Source organism: Artemia sp. Qi Xiang Cuo, chromosome 11 (genome assembly GCF_049724085.1).
Source record: "Artemia sp. Qi Xiang Cuo chromosome 11, ASM4972408v1, whole genome shotgun sequence".
NCBI lineage: Eukaryota > Metazoa > Arthropoda > Branchiopoda > Anostraca > Artemiidae > Artemia > Artemia sp. Qi Xiang Cuo.
In genome coordinates, this window is record NC_142804.1 from 63,987,971 (window position 1) to 64,009,028 (window position 21,058).

Here is a 21,058-nt window from a genome sequence, read left to right on the forward strand (position 1 = left end):
TTTACTGTCCCAAAGACTGAGTCATTGACTGTGTCAATCCATAAATGGGCGTGGGTGTCACTTTCTAGTTGAAGGTTGTTTGTTTATGCGATTGTCTCGCAATTGGTATATATAATCTCTATTTCAGCGATGACGAATTTTAACTGCAAACGAAACTAGAATTAAAATGCTGAAACTTCAAAAAAAAAAGTTCAGATGCGGTTATTTCCATGCCAGATAGAAATAAAACCAGCATCCATAGACTCAGATCATATTTATTTAATGGTCTCGAAATTCAGGGAAAAAGCAGATCTTTCAAAGAAATTTCTAGTGGCTCAATTCTTACGGTCCAATTTCTTGCGTTCAATTGTGCGTAATATTTTAATATGTGTTGTAGCGACCCACTCAAGAAGTGACGTTAGGTTAATCCTAATTAAACATACCTAAATATAATGAAAATAAAAACACTTTAGTAACAAAATTATGGAAACTACAACAAAGAATTATGGAAATCAGGCCGCCCAGAACGCATTATATTAAATACCTAACTTAACCAGCTCTATTTATTAAATATCTATTTAAAATATACCTATCTGGTAGTTTATCTCACTGTGCCTAAGCTAAGTGTCTCCGAATACAGACAGAAAAATCGGTTTTACGCAGACAGGTCAAACATCTTGAGTGGGGTCGCTATAATACATAAGTACCGGATTTTGGTTAATGTTCGGTATTTTTTCTAAAACCACTTTCCAGGTGAGTTTCTCTGTTGACGATGATGGCTGAATATGTCACCGAAATATCCAGAACTTTTGTACATGTTTCTCACTGCCTAATAAAAAGCCCTATTCCAATTTGAACTCTCATTTCTTCGTTTTAATTAGAGGATATCTGTTTGGGTTTTGTTTGCTTTGGTGGATATTTTTCGGCTGAATAGCTTCTTTCTAGTTATTTTAAGCTAGTTGGTAAAATGGGCTGGGGGGTTAAGTCAAACTGACGGTATATTTTAATAGCAAAGCATCGTGCAACAGATTTATGTTTTAGTGACTGAAAGTGTTTTACTGAAAACGAGAAATACTGAATAAAATATAGATCACTGACAAAAAGTACATCTGCTGACGTTTCTCTGTTGACGATGATGGCTGAATATGTCACCGAAATATCCAGAACTTTTGTACATGTTTCTCACTGTCTAATAAAAAGTCCTATTCCAATTTGAACTCTTATTTGTTCGTTTTAATTAGTGGATATCTGTTTGGGTTTTGTTTGCTTTGGTGGATATTTTTTTGGCTGAATAGCTTCTTTCTAGTTATTTTAAGCTAGTTGGTAAAATGGGCTGGGGCCTGGGGGGTTAAGTCAAACTGACGGTATATTTCAATAGCAAAGCATCGTGCAACAGATTTATGTTTTAGTGACTGAAAGTGTTTTACTGAAAACGAGAAATACTGAATAAAATATAGATCACTGACAAAAAGTACATCTGCTGACTTTTCTCTGTTGACGATGATGGCTGAATATGTCACCGAAATATCCAGAACTTTTGTACATGTTTCTCACTGTCTAATAAAAAGTCCTATTCCAATTTGAACTCTTATTTGTTCGTTTTAATTAGTGGATATCTGTTTGGGTTTTGTTTGCTTTGGTGGATATTTTTTTGGCTGAATAGCTTCTTTCTAGTTATTTTAAGCTAGTTGGTAAAATGGGCTGGGGGGTTAAGTCAAACTGACGGTATATTTTAATAGCAAAGCATCGTGCAACAGATTTATGTTTTAGTGACTGAAAGTGTTTTACTGAAAACGAGAAATACTGAATAAAATATAGATCACTGACAAAAAGTACATCGGCAGGAATTTATTTGGGGGAGGGGGGAGAGCAATAATAAAAAAATCAAAAAATTGTTTCTGATAATTTGAATAAGAAGTTTCCAGAAAAATTTTAGCATGAAAATCGGATAAATCTTAAAAGTTGGAATTACAGGAAAATTCAATCGCACACAAGTTGTATAACGAAGATCAGTTATATTTAGATAGACTGGGCTAAAACGGTACTTTTTCTTAAGCTGAACTGTTGAAATTTTTTTTCCAAGATTGTAGCCAGCCTATCCAAATTTACCAAGTATTATATAAAACTACCTGCGTCACAACCAAGATTAGGAACATGCTGTCCATGATAGGCAACATCCTGGTCAAAATATTTGACCACGAACAGGCTACGCATTGTCCACAGTGGCATCAGTTCACGGAAACGTAGGGTGGAGGGCAAAAACGTATTTATCAAAATCGGTATAAGCCTTGAATTGGTGCTATTGAGAAGGAAACATGTTAAGAAAATAATTCTTACTTCATAATATGAAAAAATTGTAGTTAACACATTTTGACTGCAATTCCACTACACTTTGCCCCCAACCCTTTCTAATATGCAAATATACAGCCCAAATTATACATTTCCCATGAATTTTGCCGTTCGTTACTCTTGTGTTAACCCGTGTACCCGTAAATTGAATGAACGCTGACAAAATCAAGAAACGGAAAAACACATGGGAGACACATAAATTCCGCTATATATTAGCACATTAGAGGGGGGGGGTAGAGTATAATGGAAGCGCCTTCAAAATGTGTCCATCACAATTATTCTGCATAGCCTAGTTTGAAGTGTAATAACTGTTTTCTTAACATGTGTCCTTCTCATTAGCCCCAATTCCAAGATGATATATCATAATCTGGCGTGGGGAGGGGGAAAATTGTGTTGTCTTTTTAAATTTTTCAATGAAAATAATTTAGATTTTTCATTGAAAAAGATTTTCAAAATCTAGGAGGGGGGATGGGTAAGCAAATGCTGGTCGGCAAATTTTCTCTCTCAATTGACTAAATTTCGTGTCCTTAAACCTTAACCGATTTTGGAAGGGATTCAAAAAGTCAAGATTTTTGGAGAGGGAAGATTGCAGAAATTCTTGCATTTGTCCCATTTTGGCAGAAAAACTGTTCAAACCTTTCTGTTTCGGTACCTCTCCAAAGACGAATGAATTACCTGTAACTATGCAATCTGCATTTTCTACTTGCTTCAATATTCTCGCTGCTTCTTGAGCTAAATCATCTTCATCTAAAATAAGTGGTTCTTTATACACATTGTAGACAATTTTTCTACCCTCATTCTCAGGCAAATATCCAATCACGTGACCCTGTTTATCCAAAACTGCACCTCTAGGAATATGCTTAACACTAATATCTTTATTGAATGAAACCCGCTTTGTTGATGAATCCTCAGAGTGTTCAGATTCAGTCCGGTAGACAGCCCTATGCATATTTCATGCTCAGCGTTCGGCTGATGTTCAACAGCCTGCTTCAACAAAATAACTAAAGTTTTTAAAGCGTTCTGCTGCCAAGAATATGTTTTCAAGGCAGCCAGCATCTAGTGACCAAAAGCCTGAAGAAAATGAGTAATTACTTAGTTGATAACTTGAGGTATTTACAACTATTATTAGCTATAAAGCTTTCTGTAATTTCAGTGAATTATTTACTGTGACACAGACCTGACAGAAACAATGTTGGGTAAAAATTTGCTTCAGAAAAATGGCTTTAAAATAATTTCAAATATTAGTTATAGAAAAGGTGCTAAACCTTTCTTTTACCCAAGATCAGGGCCGTCTCCAGGATTTTTTTTTGGGGGGAGGGGGAGGGGGGCTTACAAAAAAACGTCAACACATCAAAAATTAGTTTATGTTAATTTTTGTTATGTTTTTACGAGTCGGACAAACATTTTGAGGAGGGGGGTTCAAACCCCCTAACCCCACTCCTGGATACGGCTTTGCCCAAGGCCGTACCCAAGGTTATTTTTGGAGGGGGTTTTACTAAAAAAAATTCGGGGAGGGGGGGGGGTTACACAAAAAAACTCAAAAACGCATACAAAATTTGTTTATATCCATTTTTGTTACGTTATTACGGGTCAGACAAACATTCCGGGGGGGGGGGGGTTAAAACCCCCAACCCCCCTCTGAGTACAGCCTTGGCCTTGCCCAAGATATAAACTAAAAAAAGTAAAGACAATAGTTCTACAGCAAGATTTCTTGTTTAGGCAGGGGTACTAATTGGAGGGGGAACGGTATTGTCGCCTATATCTTTAAAAATTACTTCTATTAAGAAAAATAAAAAAATTTCCCCCACTTCAGTTTGTGAAAAATACCCTTCTTTGTATTTAAAAAAAATAACCCCCCCCCCCCTATATTTTCCTGGATTAGCGCCTTTGTTATAAGGGAACCATTACAATATCAAAAGGATAGCACCGGTAACACCGTTCGACGCACTTTCTAATTATAAATTGCCTATCTCCAAAAAAGCTATATAGGCTAATAACAAAGACAAGAAAGCTATATAATAACAAATTTAATGGATATACAAAAATCACCATTAGTTATATTTTTAGGATCCCTTCCATTTCAACCCACGTTTTCCATATTTTATAATTAGTCCATGGCTATATGTCTGGTCGCTTTCAAAGAAGGGGAGTTGCAATTTCCATGATAGGGAGTATTAGGCCTATATCTGGAAAGAGTGTTGAACGAAAATTTAATGGTACTATTCTTTTATTACAATAACTTTTTTTTTCATAGAAGGAATCTTTCTTCAAAATCACTATAAATTCAATTAGCCCCCAAATGAACAGCGGTAGCAGGGGCGTAGCTCAAACCTTTTTATTGGGGGGGGGGGGCAAGAGGGGCTCACATCCGGAGAGTCAAGGGGGTGGGGTGTATAGTAATTTTTTCTCCTTTTTTTGGGGGGGGGCAGCCCCCCCCCCAACGACGCCACTGAGTGAAAGAGTGATGGGGGGAGAGGTGTATAAGGGGCCTCTCAGAAATTCTACTGTACCGTAATTTCTTTTGAATATTGAAGATTAGCATTGAATTTTCTGTTGTTATCTGCAGGAATTGTATTTTTTTTTTTTTTTTTAAAGAACAACCTTCGCCTTAGTTAGTGTTTCCCAAACCTTGATATGCGGAAGGCCCCTTTAACAACGAAAGCTTTTCCAAATCTCTTCCCTTCATGCCTCACATTCCGAAAATCGCAGCTAATAATCTATTTTCAAAGCACCAACCATCATCCAGTGATCAAAAGCCCAATATAATTGTTTGGTTAAAACTTTTAGTTACAATTATAATAGTTCTATTCCTATAATAACAGCAAAATCACTTTGTATGCTCTGATTTAATTATTTGTCTTGAGATACACCAGATACTAATAGCGCCGACTGAAATTTCCCTGGCGGGACAAGTCTATAAAACTTCAAGGGGGAGGGGGGGGGGTTAAAACCGGTATTTGCCATAAAACCGTGAAAATTTTCTTTTAGAAGATTTCACCTTTTGTCAATTTGGGTCTTCTTTAAGGGAGTAGGGCTGAATGCCCCTCTGCCTTCCAATATGGGTACTCTTACTTGACACTCATAGTATATGCAATGACAGATTATACACAGATAGGGTGGCTTCTAGATCTCCTGTCAAATTTTATAGATTGGTTGATCAATATAATGAGACACTTATGGAGACTAGTGAGCAGAACGTTACTTACTAAGGGGCAGGGTGCAACTGCCCCTCCCAAACCTCGGTTTGCACCACTCCCCCCTTCCCCCACACAGACCCAATTCCCTCCCCCCCAGCTGAAATTTAGTTTCTTCAAAAATCTTGTCAAAACTAAGATAAGCCTGCGTAATTCAAGCATCAGCAGAAACGGATCAGTTTTCTTTAGTATTATATTTACTTTTATATTACTATAAAGTATCTTTACAGTACTTTTATAGTACTATATAGTACATTCATGGTACCAAATGGCAGTTTTTACTGTCGTTTTCACTTGATTTGGGAAAATTGGCTTCAACTTCCCCCCCCCCCCCCCCAGGATCTAGACGAAATTACGCCACTGCTAGTGAGCCTTATTTTGCTAAATGCCAAGGCTTGTTTATACGAGGGGCAGGCGCCCCGAGCGGCGGCAAAACAAGCTTAAATTGTAGTATTTTTGGGCAAAATTGTAAAATTTACAGCATTGATGACGCAGCAGGGGGTGGCGAAGTCTACATCCCCCCCACCCCCTGAGAAAAAACCTAACTCCGACTCTATCAAAGCCTGACCTTTGTCGGTTTTTATTCTACCAGCTTCAAAATGAAAATGTTTTATGTTCAAGCTCCTTTTTTAAGTTTCAAATCTATATCTGAGCGTATCTATATCTATATCTATATTCTAATCTATATCTGAGCGATGTAACTATTTAAACAAGTCCAAAACTAAAATCGTAAAAAAAAGACTTAAATCAGTCTTACAGGCATCAATATAGAAAATATATGTTAATTAACTATATGTAATATATAGTTAATAACAACAAATGTGTTTTATATATAATTAATTTATCAATGATGTGAATATTTAAATCAATCCAAGAACTTGCATCCGTGAAAAGAGGTTTAAATTAGCCTTATATGCATAAATGCAGAATACAAACAAACTTTTCTACATAGCCCAATATTTTATTTTATTAAAATAAATAAAATATTCAAAATAAATTAAAGATAAAAATAGATTAAAATTTTGATAAAAATAAATAAAATATCCAGTCTCTTCCCTGTCCTCAGATATACACAAAAAATGCTAAACCCTGAGGGAGGACTCCCCAAAGTTCAGAAACTGTACTCATAAGCAACTAATTTATTTTTAGGTAGTTAACGTTCCAGTGACCAAAAAACCCGAAATGAATAATGAATTATTTAGTTGAAAACTTGAGATATTTACCAAAGTTATTAGCAGCAAAGCCTTGTATACTTTGAGTGAATTATTTGCTTTGACATAAACCTGACAGGAAGAATGTAAGCATTTAAGTCAACTTAAGAAGCTTCATTATCCAGAAAAAAAGGTTTAAATCATTCTTACAGGTGCATATACGGAAAAGGTGTGAAAGATTTCTTTAACCCGAGATAAATACTGTCCCTTAAATGGGCACGCCCCTCCCAAAATAATTTCTTGTTATCATAAAATATCTATTGATATTGGACGAAACCAGATTTGTAACCTGCCTTAAATCGTACTTCCTAGCGATATGGACGAGCCCTGTGAACGTCAGTCAATGATGATATGGTCGAGGGTCATATTTCCCATCCTATTGGGTTTCAGTTGTGTCATTTTTATTTATTTTTTTTTTGGGGGGGGGGGCAGTCCCCCAAATAATTTGGAGGAAAAAACACTATGTAGTGCATGCCCCTTGACTCTCTTGATGGAGACTCTTCTCCCTCCCAATAAAAATGCTGGAGCTGCCCTATTGGGTTTGTCATGGTTTTCAGACCAATAGTCCTTGTCAATATCTTGATAAACGTAAACTATCATTTTTAGTTTCTGTAGGTAAACCACCTGCAACTTTTGCAAATCTTTTTCTTTAATACTAAATAACTGACTTGAATGCCACTTCGCTAAATAACTGATAAATCACTTATTTTTCTTAGAAGTCAATCTGGCACAATTTTATACCAGAACGTGTCATTTCTAAATAGTGTTTCCTTAAGCGGCTTCCTGTACCTGCATTCTGTCAAACTATTGCTCGTTGACAGATAGTATAGGGAGATCCTGCTGAAGTAGCGACTCACAGCGATTTTTAAGAATTCACTGAAACGTTTGTCAATCGTAAGCAGTGTTTCCAGATCTACGCAAAATTCGACCGGCCGTTAAAGACACGATATATGGAATTCGAAGAAAATCTATTATTAATTTTTTTTTGCAATCTACGGATAACTTTACAAAAATAACAGCACTGGGTGAAATTTTTAGCGATTTCTTTACCATACATTCAGAATTCCTTTTCAGAATTAAGTAAACAGTTGAAAGTCAAAATGTCTTTGGCTTATGAAACAGAAGCAACTACATTGTAGATTTAAATTCAGAATTGTTAGTATATCAATATTGCTTACAACTTCAAATATCACCTGCAACATTGAAAATCCCCTTAAAGATGTCCGTTTCTTCATTGCAAAAATTTCATCGGCTGCAATCGTTATAAGAAGACACATTATCAACGTATGTCAACGGCTCAAAGATATACGACTCGATATCTGTGCATCAAATTTAATTGATTGAGATCTTTATGCCATCTAATCGACTTTGAACGAATGATCTCCGATTTTTGTGCATAAATAAAAATTCCTTTTTATAATTATGAGAAAAGACAGAGCAGATGTCCCAATTAAAGACTTAAGTAATTTGTATGACAGTATTATTTTAACATTCGCGTAAGCCATTCACGTGTTCTGTGACCTGTCTATTTTGCTGGTCCTTCACCAGCTACATATGGAGCAGTGTTGCCAACGCTTTGAAATAAAATGTATAGGTCTTCCGATTAAAATTTACCGCAAGAAAGTAATTTGTATCATCGGAACATCAGGTTAAAAATTTGCCATAACAATCAGAAAGTTTTCAATAAAGTAAAATTTCGAACAGATATTTGAGTCAGAAAAGAGCAAGTAAAACCTAAATGTATTCAGAAATCTGATTGTACCAAAAAATTTCCAAATGTACTGCACTATGCTAGGACCTCTAAATTTTACCAAAAACGGTACAATTGTACCGCGTTGGGAACGCTGATATGGAGAATGTGTCGAAGTAGCGATTCAATACAACAGAGATTTGTAATTGCCGTTAGGTGAACAGAAGTCAAATAGGTATATTTAACCACCTGAATCGATATTTAAGTTTAAAACATACTTAATAAAACATGAAAAAACGACCCCCGAAAGCCATTGCTGGCTCTGGAGGATGTACTAAAATAATTGTTTAATCCCGAATTCTAGGGCTATAATGAGAGAAAGGTTGAGATGGTTAGGGCACGTTATTCGGATGACAGATTGTGGAATCTGACCACTTTGATGTTTTTGCAGAATTTGAGGTATCTATCCCTAAGCGAGAAACTCCTGAACGGAGTAAAAGAGTTGTAGTTTTTGATCATAGTGCCCTATTGAAACTAAAAAATAATATGAATCATATTGATTGGGTATGTCTGTTTGGAAATGAGAGTCATTTAAATACTAAATTTTCACTCTTTTTTTCTAAGCTTTTAGAAATGGTTAAGGAAGTGGGAGCAGTGAAGAATTTAATAGGTCGAAAACATTATGGGAAGAAGCCAGGGATAACGCATGACCTTCTTCGAAAAATAAATGTAAGAGATAGACTGTTTAAGTCACAAGCTTTAAAACCTACGGATGAGAATAAAGAGCGATACCGTGCTTTTCGTAAGGGTTTGAATAATCTCCTCCGTGAGGCTAAACAAAAATATTTTAGTATGAAGTTTAAGGATGTTAAAGGTAACCCGTTGAAAACTTGGCAAATAATCCGTAATGTTATAGGTCAGCGGTCTAATATTCTACCAACTGAAGTGACTATTAATGAGCTTATAATTGCAGATGGTACTGGGATATGTAATGAGTTTCTAAATCATTTTTGTTCAGTAGACATACAAATAGCCGAGATGATTTTCTCGTCTCCAGACGACCCACCCTTTGGATCTACTCTACCATCTCCTGCAAATGTACCACTACATCTAAAGATGATTACATTAGATGAGTTAAGGGATATTATCTGAAGTATGAAAAATAGTTCGTCTGGTAGTGACCTAGTGAGCCTAAAAATTCTAAAATGCATTTTCCCTTGTATATCTGGTGTTTTGACGTAACAGATTAATGATTGCTTCCGTCAAGGAAGGTTTCCAGATTGTTTAAAAAAAGCAAGAGTGACACGGCCTACTCCTGGAAAAATGCGAGGTCTATCGGATCCGAGGTAAAGCTCTTGACCTTATACGGAGTTTCCTTAGTAACCGGTGCCAGTTTGTAGAGATGACTTGTATACAATCAGGACCCCGCCCAGTGGCTAGTGGTGTCCCGCAGGGGTCAGTTCTTGGTCTGATTATTTTTTTATTGTATGTTAATGATATGCCTAATTGTATCACAAGTTGTTGTTTTAATCTTAGTGATATGGCCAAAAATCCCAGAAATGAGACGGTATCATTATTTGCTGATGACACAGTTGCTGTTAATACTACAAACACAGAAGAAATACTTCAGACATCAATGAAAGATACTACTGAAAAGGTTATATTCCTGGTTGAAGGTAAATAAGTTAAAGATTAATCTGGATAAGATTAATTTTGTTATTCTTTCCTATTCACCCGATTTTTATCCATGGATTCAGGATATTGTAACATAGTATGGAGCTTTAAAGGGGGTGTCTTCTTATAAGTACCTGGTGGTTTATATTGATGATGTTTTATCATTCAAGCGCCATGTACATTATGTTTGTAAAACTGTGTCTCGTAACCTGGGTATAATGAGAAAACTTAAGCTTTTTTTTCCTCCTTTTGTTATGCGCCTTCTTTATTATTCCCTTATCCATCCATTTATATTGTATTGTGGTAGCGTTTGGCTTGGAACATTTCCTTCTATTGTTCGGCTAATACGAGTTCTACAAAACAATGCTGTTCGGCTGTTAGATGGCCTACAACCCTGGGATTTGGTAAAAAACGCGTATGAGCATGTAAAGATACTGCCAGCTTCCGGATTATGGGTGTTGTATACACTTCTATTCATTTTTAGGATTCAGAAGGGCATAAACCTCCCGTGTTTTGATAGCTTGGTAAACTTTATATTTCCTACCCATAATTATGATACTGGGTCATATGCACAGATTAATATTCCGCTGGTTGTTTTGGCCCGATCAATGTTTCCTTTGAATCAAAGGGGGATCAGAAGTTGTAACCATCTTGATCAAAATATAAAAAATATAGGTGATTTCTTCATTTAAGATAGCTATTAAAGGGATGCTTTTTAGTAAGTATGAATTTTAGTTTTTTTTTTTTTTTTTTTTTTTTTTTTTTTTTTTTTTTTTTTTTTAATAATGGTATTGGTAAATATCTATGGCTCCCGGGGGTGATGATTATGGATATGATAGTAAATTTAATGAAAATGTTAAGGTGTAAGGTTTGTGGTGCTGTTTGGGGACTGTGAAATAGATAGGTTATTTTTTTCGTTTTTTATTTTTTGTTATGTTAGTGTATTTTTGCCACCCCCTTGGACAAGTTTATACTTCTTGGGGTGGCCGTTAAACTTATGTTAAATTGTTTGTTTGTTTAGAATAAATCTCTCTCTCTCTCTCATGCAGTCCCGCATAATGCAGGTATAAATCCTTCTGAGAAGTAGCGTATCATTTATTGATAGCCGACAATTCTTGTAAATCGTTAAACTCTAATTGTGACAAAACAGTTGATAAAACCTCGCCAGGAGATTCTTAGAGCTGTGGCTCAGTCCTGTCTGTTGCATGGAACGTTATTTTAGTTGCCAAACTAACAATATTTACTGCAAATGCAAAAAAGGACGTGGAAAGGGGACTGGCTGCCTTCCAATCCCTTCTGACTCTTAAAAAAGGCACTATAGCTCTCATTTCCCAGTCGAATGAGCTCCCTCAAAAGTTTCTATGACAAATTCTTCCATACAGAGTGACATGGAAAAAAATAATGCATTTGATTTTCAGTTCACTCAATCCTGCCTGTTGCAAGGGCCGTTATTTTAGTTGCGCCAATAGAGTGGACATGAAACTCTTCTGCTGGTATAGAAGACCGAGTCCAACGCACTATGTGGTGATAAAGCAGGTGTAAGTGGTGCATCTTGGGTTTTGAGTTCGGGAGGTGGGGAGGGGATATAAGAATGCGCCAAAAAAATCCTCCAGTTTGCCGACAAATGCTGATACATGAGCTAAATGAAACTAAAAACATAAGCTAAATTCCAAGATGTCAGCACTGCCCCCCGCCCACCTTAGCTGCTCCCCTGGCAGGTGCTGCACTTATTTCAAAGGACATGTATAATGAAGATAGTCTGACATTGGTAATTCAAAAGGCGTTATGTTACACTTCATATATATTTACACGAGAGAGGATAAACTTCTAACAATCCATTTTTTAACAATCCATTCTGTGAATAAGATAGTTTTTTTTTCAGGACTCTAAGAACTTCTTGGAAATGAGAGAAAAATGTGCAATGTAATTTGGAAATGTTGATGGAGGGGTTGGCTTACGAGTACAGGTCCCGGAAAATGTCATATAACGCATTTTGAAATACCATGTCCAAAATTATGGAGCAATAGGGTTCAGCAATCTTTTTTTCAAAAGGTAGTACAATACAGCAATGAATCAACACAACATACTTTTCTTCATTTAGCTAATTGTAAACTAGATTGGAATCCCCTAAAATCATCTATGTATTTTCGCTTTCCTTCGCCCACGAGTAAAGCCAATTGAAAGTCAGAAACTGAAAAAAGAAATTATAGGCCTATTAATCACTTATTTATATAAAACTAAGTTTCATTGACAACTATTTGATCATTATGCTCTAGTGACCTTGGATTACTACAAATACCAAATTATTCAAATTATGCTATTTCAAGCGATCTCTATACGTCTTTCTTCCGATCCAAAGATTAAGGAATATATGATCTGGTGATACTCTAATGGCAAACACTCCTGATTTATCAGCGAAACTAAATAAATGTTTTTAACAAGGCAACACTGGTTGCCTCGAAACGCAAGGCAGCAGTGATACCCAGCTTTTATCTACTTTTTATAACAACATTTATGTTAAAACCTTCTTTTATTAGATGTTTTCCAAAGGTATTCTCCACGGATTGTTCCAGGTACCCGTGTGACTGATCTTAATTCAAACAGTATGCTGTATGATTAATATAGTTCTACCCCGTTTTCAAGGGCTATAATAAAATAAAGGTTGAGATCGCCAGGACGTGTTCTGCGGGTGAAGGATGACAGATTGCCAAAGATCATCCTTTTTGGCCAGCCATCTAAGGCCAAACGAAAATCAGGTCGTTCCTGAATGGGGTGGGAAAACGTCATAAGGAAGGATTTAAAGGAAAGTGAATTTCTTAAGAGGGTGTAAAGAGGGAAGCTTTGAATAAATTTGAATAGAGGAGGAGCGTGCGTAGGAATTGTCGCTCATCACTAAGAGACGCCACGTCAAGTTCTTTGGTCTCTCTTTACGTTCTCCTGAAGTCATGGTATATCGAGAACTCCTTAACTGTGAACCCATATTCTAAATTTATCCAATATTCTAGTGCCTTTCAGCTGGAGAGATTTTTTTTTTAAATGGAAAAATACAATTTCTATTAGATTTGGCAAGCTTTCAACTACAACACTTGTTTTCACTTATAATGCAATAGCGAATCTTTGAACGAAGTGCCATTTTTTTTTACATACTCTCAACCGAAAAATAATGACGATGTCTTGTGTTTTTCATACCAAAGAAAAAGACCCTTTTATAATTTTTGACCATAGAAAATGGAACCACCAATTGGAATTGAAAACGTTCCAGAACTATTGTTCAATGTTGCCAAGTGTATTTTCTTGAGTACATACCGAATTACACAAAGTCACGGAACGTGAACTTGAAATCACGGTGCGTGAAATGGCTTTCACATCACGTATGTAATTTTCTATGCAAATCGGTTAAATTACGTTACGTTAAGCATAACTTTTCACAGTTAAACAGGTCCTTTCACACTACGCTGACGTAAAAATGCACTAAACCATCACAATCATGGTCTAAAAGTATCACAATCGTCATATGAAAACTATTCAAAAATCAAAAATGTGGAATGGGGATGCTGGCTAAGTGGAAGCCGTCCTGGCTAAGCGGATGTGCGCTGGGTTGAAAATTCTTTGTCCAAGGGGCACGGGTTCAATCCCTGGCATGTCCAATTATTTGGTCTGGGACGCGGGTGAGTGGTGTGACTCTGTAAGCTGAGCCAGAATCAACTCTGCTGTAAATGGGTACCTGGAGAAATCTGGGGATAGTAAGGAAGAAGGGTGTGCGAAAGCACAGGATGGCTGGCCCCCATCCCCCCATTACACTTCCTGGTTGAAGGGCCATGAAACGGAGATTAGGACCGCCGATTTGGACCTTAAGGGTCTAGTACTGTCATACTTAATGGAGATTCAAGCACCGAAGATGATATTATTGTTATTATAAGATAGTTTGCGAAAGATGAAAGATAGCGCGCAAAGCTTCCTAGAAAAAATTTACTAATTTCAAAATCTATTAATTGGTCATCCAGAAATTTCATTTCGTGTCTGCTATGCTGCCTTTCCCATAACGTAGCATGAACTTATTCAACGTAAAATTCTATGTCTGGCTCAGAGTTTCTTGGCACTGTCTGCATCACGGACAAAAGTTGTTCTGTCATATTCAGGGTCGCCAAACGGCGAGGAAAAAATCACTAGATTTTAGTCATTTTTTGCTTGATATAGTGATTTTCTTCAATAATCTAGTGATTTATGTGCTAATTTAGTGATTTTTTGTTTAGGCAATGTAGAAAAAATCACCAAAAATAGTGATAAATCACTAATGGCGGCAACCCTGGTCATATCACACAACGTAACGCAAAGTCGTAAGTTGTGCTAGAGTGAAAGGTTTTATGGTGTTGTTTGGAAACCTCATAATCCTTCACTACGCAACCCTAATGAAAATCATTTGTCGAATGTTCGTCGAGTTTCGTGTTCCCCTTTTTACCGACCCCCTGTTACTAGGATAAAATTTACCTAGAAAATGCACCAGTCCTAGTTATCTGCAACCACAGAAACCAGAAATTGGTTAAATAATGAACTTTCTAGATTTGTGATTGGGAACGTGCGTTATTAACTTTTTTTCATTTTAATTTATTCTAATTGATTAATTCTAATTAAATTAATTAACTAATTGATATTAATTAATTTTAAGTAGCATGGCGACTATTATTATTACGTTTATTCTATAGTTCACTGGGGATTTTGAATAGTACATTTTTCATAGCTGAAATTTGTAATTTTGTCGTATCAACGATTATTTGGCATAACTATTTCTTGCTAACATAGGTCAAAGACCAAAACCAGAAATATGAGAACTGAATACACCCAAGGCTGTGTTTTCTTACTGTATTTGAATTATTTATTTAAAAACACAAATGAAAAGTCTTGTCTAATATTAAGTTCATTTTCTGCGTATAATAAAAATCATGCAAATACAAGATCTTTCAATTGGAGCATTTGAAAATTTTAGGTATTTGGGAAATTCCTTTTGAAGGAAGAGAATTTATGGCATACGGAGGGATCTCGGAGGAATTGAAATGGATTTTGTTTATTTTTTTTGTAAGTGTAGTTCCACACTGAAAGGGATACTCCATAATGGAAGGACACCCTGAAAAAATACGGCAGGACAGGTTTTTAATATTGGTAATTAGCTGTAGAATGCTCCAAAATTTTTCTATTTTGTTATTAAGTGATCAGACTTTAGGATTAATTGGTAAGGTGAGGTACATATTTTTAATTTTATTCGTTTTTTAAGTGTAGCCGGTTCATAAATAAAACTAACAGTTTTGGATTTTAAAGATCTGGTACCACTGAGAGGAAAGGAGGTGGGATTAAAAAAGGCTGTGTTTCCCAATACGCTAGGCAGGAACCTAACCGCCCATGAGGGTCATACACATGGTTTTTTCATTACAGTAAATGTATTAGAAAAAAGCAGTTAAATACTTTCAAATTTCCTTTAATTAAAACAAAACACCAATTAAAAATCAAAAGAGGGAAATTTTAGCAAACATTCCTTACCAGTTATTTAAATTGTACCTTTTGCTGCTATCTGAGTGTTTCATAAGTTCACAAGTCTTTTACTGTTCCACATTCACAAACAAATAAATAAATTAAAGAACACTTTCACGCTGGAGAAAATTACTGTGCATTTGGGATGTTTAATATTGGATTTTCATTACTCTCTGTTTTTGTTTTGTTTTTAGCCTCTCTTCTTGTTTTTGTTCCACGTTTTGATTTCTTACTGTTTGCGTTCTTTTTCTCTTTTGCTGTCTTTTTCACAGGCTTTAAACTCATTTAGCTGATGTAATTTCTGCTTTTGAGCTTCTTTTTTACTTTTTTAACTGATTTACTTTAAATTTATACACAATCGAAGAGGTTATTGCCTAAATACACGGAATTAATCTAAAAAATTCTTGATCTGAAAAAAGAATAACCTAGAAAACGAATGTTTTCTTACTTAAGTAAAGGTCATAGTTAAAACTTAAAACAAACAAAAATTATATATTGCTTGGCTGATCACGTAAGATATATCTACAAAACAAATCCTAATATTTTCCAATATTTGAAAATTTAAAAACTAGCACTTTACTGAAAAAGACAAAACTAAACCCCGCCCCAAACAAAAAACAAAAACAAAAAAGGGTGTTTTATTAGGAGCAGAAAACCTTATGGCTAACCTATGAAAAACAATAATAATATGTCTCCCAGTAGTCTTTCAGTGACCATGATATCGATCGATAACTTTTAGTGTATAATTATAATTCTCTCAAAAACTCAAGCAGGCTCACTTTTCAGGCAAGTACTAATTTGTTATTACTTTCAGTATAAGATGCCTTCTTTGGTGACGATGTTTTGGCAATATATTGTTGATCAATAATCATGGTTGCAGCGACGTCTGCAGCCTAGCAAAGAGCGAACTACGGCCCATAAAAACCAAAGTTTAAAAAAGTGTTTTAGAAAAAATTACCACTTGAAGGTAACTCAAGAATGACAACTATTATTTCGATTATTAATTATTGGTAAAATATAATTGTGAAACTAAATTTACAGGAATTTCGAAAGAATCTGAAACCCGTTGAGAATGGCGACGTATTGAAAAGAAAAAGAGACTGCTGGGATCGCCAGGGCCGAAAACCCTGCAAAGGAGAATTACTTTTTTTTACATCAGAAGCACTGGTGTCTCCCCTTTTTTTTCCTCTTTTTTTCCCCAGGGGTGATCGTATCAAACTAGTCGGCGTAGAATGTTGGGGGATAAAAAATCGATGGTTGTTGGCATAAAATGCCACTTTGCTGTGACATGACCTATATTGTTATTAAAAAATAGCGCTAGATATGACAATCTCCTTTCAAATGATCCTCTCCCAACGTTCTACGACCATTGATTCGATATGATCAATCCTAGGGAAAGAAAAAGAATGAGCAATTAGCACTCAGTAATCAGCATTTCCTATTCAAAAAAGTAATTTCCATTGTTGTTCAAGTTAGGGGGGAGGGGTAAAATTTTCTTACTTGGTGTTTTCAACTATGGTCATTCCTATGGTACGCTTATCATTTTGATTAAATGCCATTTGTGAGGGGTTTCAAGCTCTTTTTAGACATTCTCATAAATTTATTTTGGAAAAAATGATAGTTGCCATTCCTGAATCAGCCTCAAATGTCATTTTTTTAACTACACACTTTTTTTTACTATTTGATTACTATGGGCCATGATATGCTATTTACTAAGTTGCAGTTGTCACTGCAATTATGACTTCGTCAGCGGAATCGAATTCCAATCCTTGCAACGGGTGCTTCTGAAGCTGAGATCGAATTCCGAGTCCCTGTTGGTAAGCAGTGATCAAATCCGCTGTACTGCCACAGGTCGTAAGATGCTCTTCAATGTCGTATTTATGAACATTCTTAGGGGAAAAGGTACACTTCGAGGAATTGGGTAGCCGGATGGACCTTTGCGTCTTTTTTCTCACTGAGGCCTTCGTGGATGTAACTATAGTTTATGATTTACGTTATTTTCCTACCTACTTCGAGACGAAATCAATCACTTTCAAATTTCTTACAATCTAGTCTAGGCAGATCAAAAATAACAGTTATTAGGCGTTTTTAGTAAAAATGTGCTGTCATTGAGAAGCACAGTATATATAATTATCCAGTATGATCTTTCCCTATCTCACCCATTATAAAAACCCGGACCAAGGTGCGAGTGCTCCAGAGAACGTTTTTGCAGATAGAAACATAAGCGGCATTAGATCTTTCCACGGGTAGACAAGTCAGATTTCTCTTGGACACGAAACAAGTGGAAACTCGCTATTACGAATAATGCACTTTGTAACCATTTCTCATTGATTGACGGAAACAGACTAACCCGCTAATGCAGAAAGAAGTGGGAGGAGCTTTTTGTTCGTACCGAGAATGAAGACCAGAAATGATCTGCGATAAACTTACTGGATAATTCTATAAACTGTGTTGAGAAGTCTCATTTTAAAAGTGAACAGAAAACAAAAAATTGATACCTTGCAAAAAAAATTAACCTAAAACTCTAAAAAAGAAGAAAATTTTTTAATTCTTACACTATGGAAAAATAAACATAAAATAATATAATAAGGCATAAGCAGCAAAATCTTGCAAGGTTTCAAATGATAAACATTGCTAGAAGATAAAATAAAACATAAGAAACTTAATAAACGTATTTCAATGATTATTGTAAGTTTTTAATATGCCTTCACTCCCCGACGAGGTTGTATCCAGGATTTTTCTTCTTTTTTTTTTTGGGGGGGGGGGTAGTTTTGTTTTTTTACAAAAAATTTTTTAAAAACGCATCAAAAATATATTTACATTCATTTTTGTGGACAAATGGACAAAAATTCCGCGGAGGGTTCGAATCCGGTAAGCCGCCTCCCCCTGGATACTGCCTTGCTTCTCAATAATCTATTCCAAACAACCCAGGAGGAGATTTAAATGCACTAAGTACATGATACCATAGTACGCGTTACGTTAATGAGTCATTAGTAACTCCATCGATAATGCTCACAGCAGAGTATTTAAGATAGCATTGAGTAAAAATTCCAACAATATAAATTTTATAGGAAAACAATTTCCTCTTCTTCCATTAGGGTGCCTTCAGGAGGGCCCTTTATTAGGTGCCTTCAGGACCTTTAGGAGGGTCCCAAAATTCTAGAAGCCTACGAAAAACGCAAGGGCTCAATCCCAAACTGATTGAATTACTTCTGCTTGCCTTTCTTTGGTATAATAGACTTATATTTTCCTTCCTCTCGTTTATTGCTCCTTTTCTTAGGAATAATACTTTTATCTTTTTCTTCTTCAAGTTTTTTACTACTCTTACGATTACCTATCCATTCTTCTCTAAGGAGACAAACCTCTAATAACGTCACAAAACAAATTGGGAAAGGAATTAGATTTAGAAAAAGTCCTTCTTTAGAAAAAGATTTAGAAAAAGGAATTAGAAAAACTGTCAAGGCCGTTGATGGGTGATTCCAAAGTACTACATTCATTAAAATAATTGTGAAAATTCGGACACCACAGTTAAATACCTTTCTCACCTTCTCCAATATTGGTAAGCAACACAACAAATCCAAAATTGCCTGGATAATAAAATAATGTACTCCTAACTCAAATATTTTCGTTACATATAGTAAAACAATAACAAGGAAACGCATAATGGGAATTTCCAAATTTTCATGTAAGCAAAAATAGGCTTGCAATAGCATCTGAAGCCTAAAGCTTATTTCCATAAGATAAAATGTTTTTGCTAGGTCATTTAAGAAGACGGAATCATACACTTGCCAGAGGTAACTTATTCCCAAGTGACCCAGAAAGCCATACACAACACTTGTAACTGCTACCACAAGAGAAATTACTAAATTTAATTTATGTTCTGCTAAAACATAAAATCTACTTCTTTCCATAATCCCCAACATTTGAGCTAGCCATCTTAAAAATGAAAATTCCAAGATAATGCCAAAGAACACAGATATCAGCATATAAAAGAGGATATTAGCAACGTCCATCCACTCAGGTCCACTCGGAGTCCATTTGTCCATTCTGGTATCAGAATATCCATGATGTATATAAAAACAGTACTCTCTTAGTGGGGTTAGCATACCCGCTCCAATGACTGCGATTAAACCTTGCAATAAATAGAGGTTGTTTTTCAGTCCAAGCATCGGAGAATCTTTGCATATTGAAAAAGAGTGCCACTAATTGACAAATTAAATTCAATAACATAAATTGAAGAATAGAATATATACAAGAAATTCACGTAAGATTTTTATTGAAAAGTCTAATCAATATTATTTTCACAACAGAGACAAGACTTTTTTATTATTCAGAAAATTGAAAAAAAAACCTTTTCATAACTTTTAGTCAGTTATGTTGGGATTTTGAATATATTACGTATGACTTATAGGGTGGATATACATGTAATTTATACGACGCACCAAGTCCAATGATGTTAGTACATACCATGGTTGCCCCATTAGGAGTAACCAAGTAAAGAGAAAATCCTACCCCATAGTAACTGAGAAATTAAAACGCGTGAAAAAAAACTGTCAAGTGAGGAATAATTGCCATTGGAAGGTGATTTAGAAATAAATAAATATTATTTCGATTAATCTTAATATTAAAATTTTACTGCAAAAACAAATTTATTTAAATTAAAAAAAAAAACGAAACTCCCAAAACTGGTGGCAGATTGAAATGAAAACTGCACCGCTGGAATATCGGTATCCTAAAACCCCTCATAGGATAATTACAGTCCCTCATGTTCAGCAACAAGGAAAATAACTTTTTCACATGGGATGCAGTGAGGTGTCTCCTTTTGTTTCTTTCCTTTTTTTAGTCACCGCTAGTAAGGCGCTGAAATATCATTGAGAGGTGTTTGAGGGCTCATTTGAAAGACAATTATATAAATATGCTCTTTTTGTAAGTAACAGAACATAATATTAAAACTAAAAATAAATTTTTGACAAAAACTGCCTATCCAAATATAAATGATATTTTTTGACAAGAATAACAAACATGTTTCTAAATGTTTCTAAAACATTGTTTCTGCGGTAACAATGGGCCGTGGTAACAATGGTAGGATTTTAGCAAAAATGGGCCGTGGTTTGTTCTTTACTAAGTTGCAACCGTCGCTGCAACCATGATCTACTGCCTGATTCGCTCTTTATTGAATTTCCTGTGTGTTATATATTTACCATCGTGGTTGCAGCGACAGCTGCAACCTATTCCAACACGAACACGTCCCACAGTAACCAAAAAAAGTAGCCTTAAGTTCCATAAAAATGGTGTCGGATTGAAAAACAAAGTCTACCACTGGAATTGCCTTGACAGAAAACCGAACAAAAGAAATATCCCTTGTTGTTGAATATACAACAAGGAAAATCCCCTTTTTGCATGAAATCATGTAAGAATAGGACCTTCACTAACCAGAA

The 21,058-nt window shown here is 35.6% G+C and overlaps 1 protein-coding gene across 2 annotated transcripts in view; it reads right to left on the reverse strand.

The window, feature by feature from the left end:
* The window catches only part of blo (bloated), a 162,215-nt gene extending 158,914 nt beyond the window's left edge, over nt 1-3,301 (reverse strand). For both annotated transcript variants that reach the window (XM_089096941.1, XM_089096940.1), the window contains exon 1: nt 3,004-3,301. In XM_089096941.1, the coding sequence (XP_088953067.1) occupies nt 3,004-3,277 (274 nt within the window). In that variant the 5' untranslated portion in view covers nt 3,278-3,301. The remainder of the gene's footprint in view (nt 1-3,003) is intronic.
* Between the last annotated feature and the right edge of the window lie 17,757 nt (nt 3,302-21,058).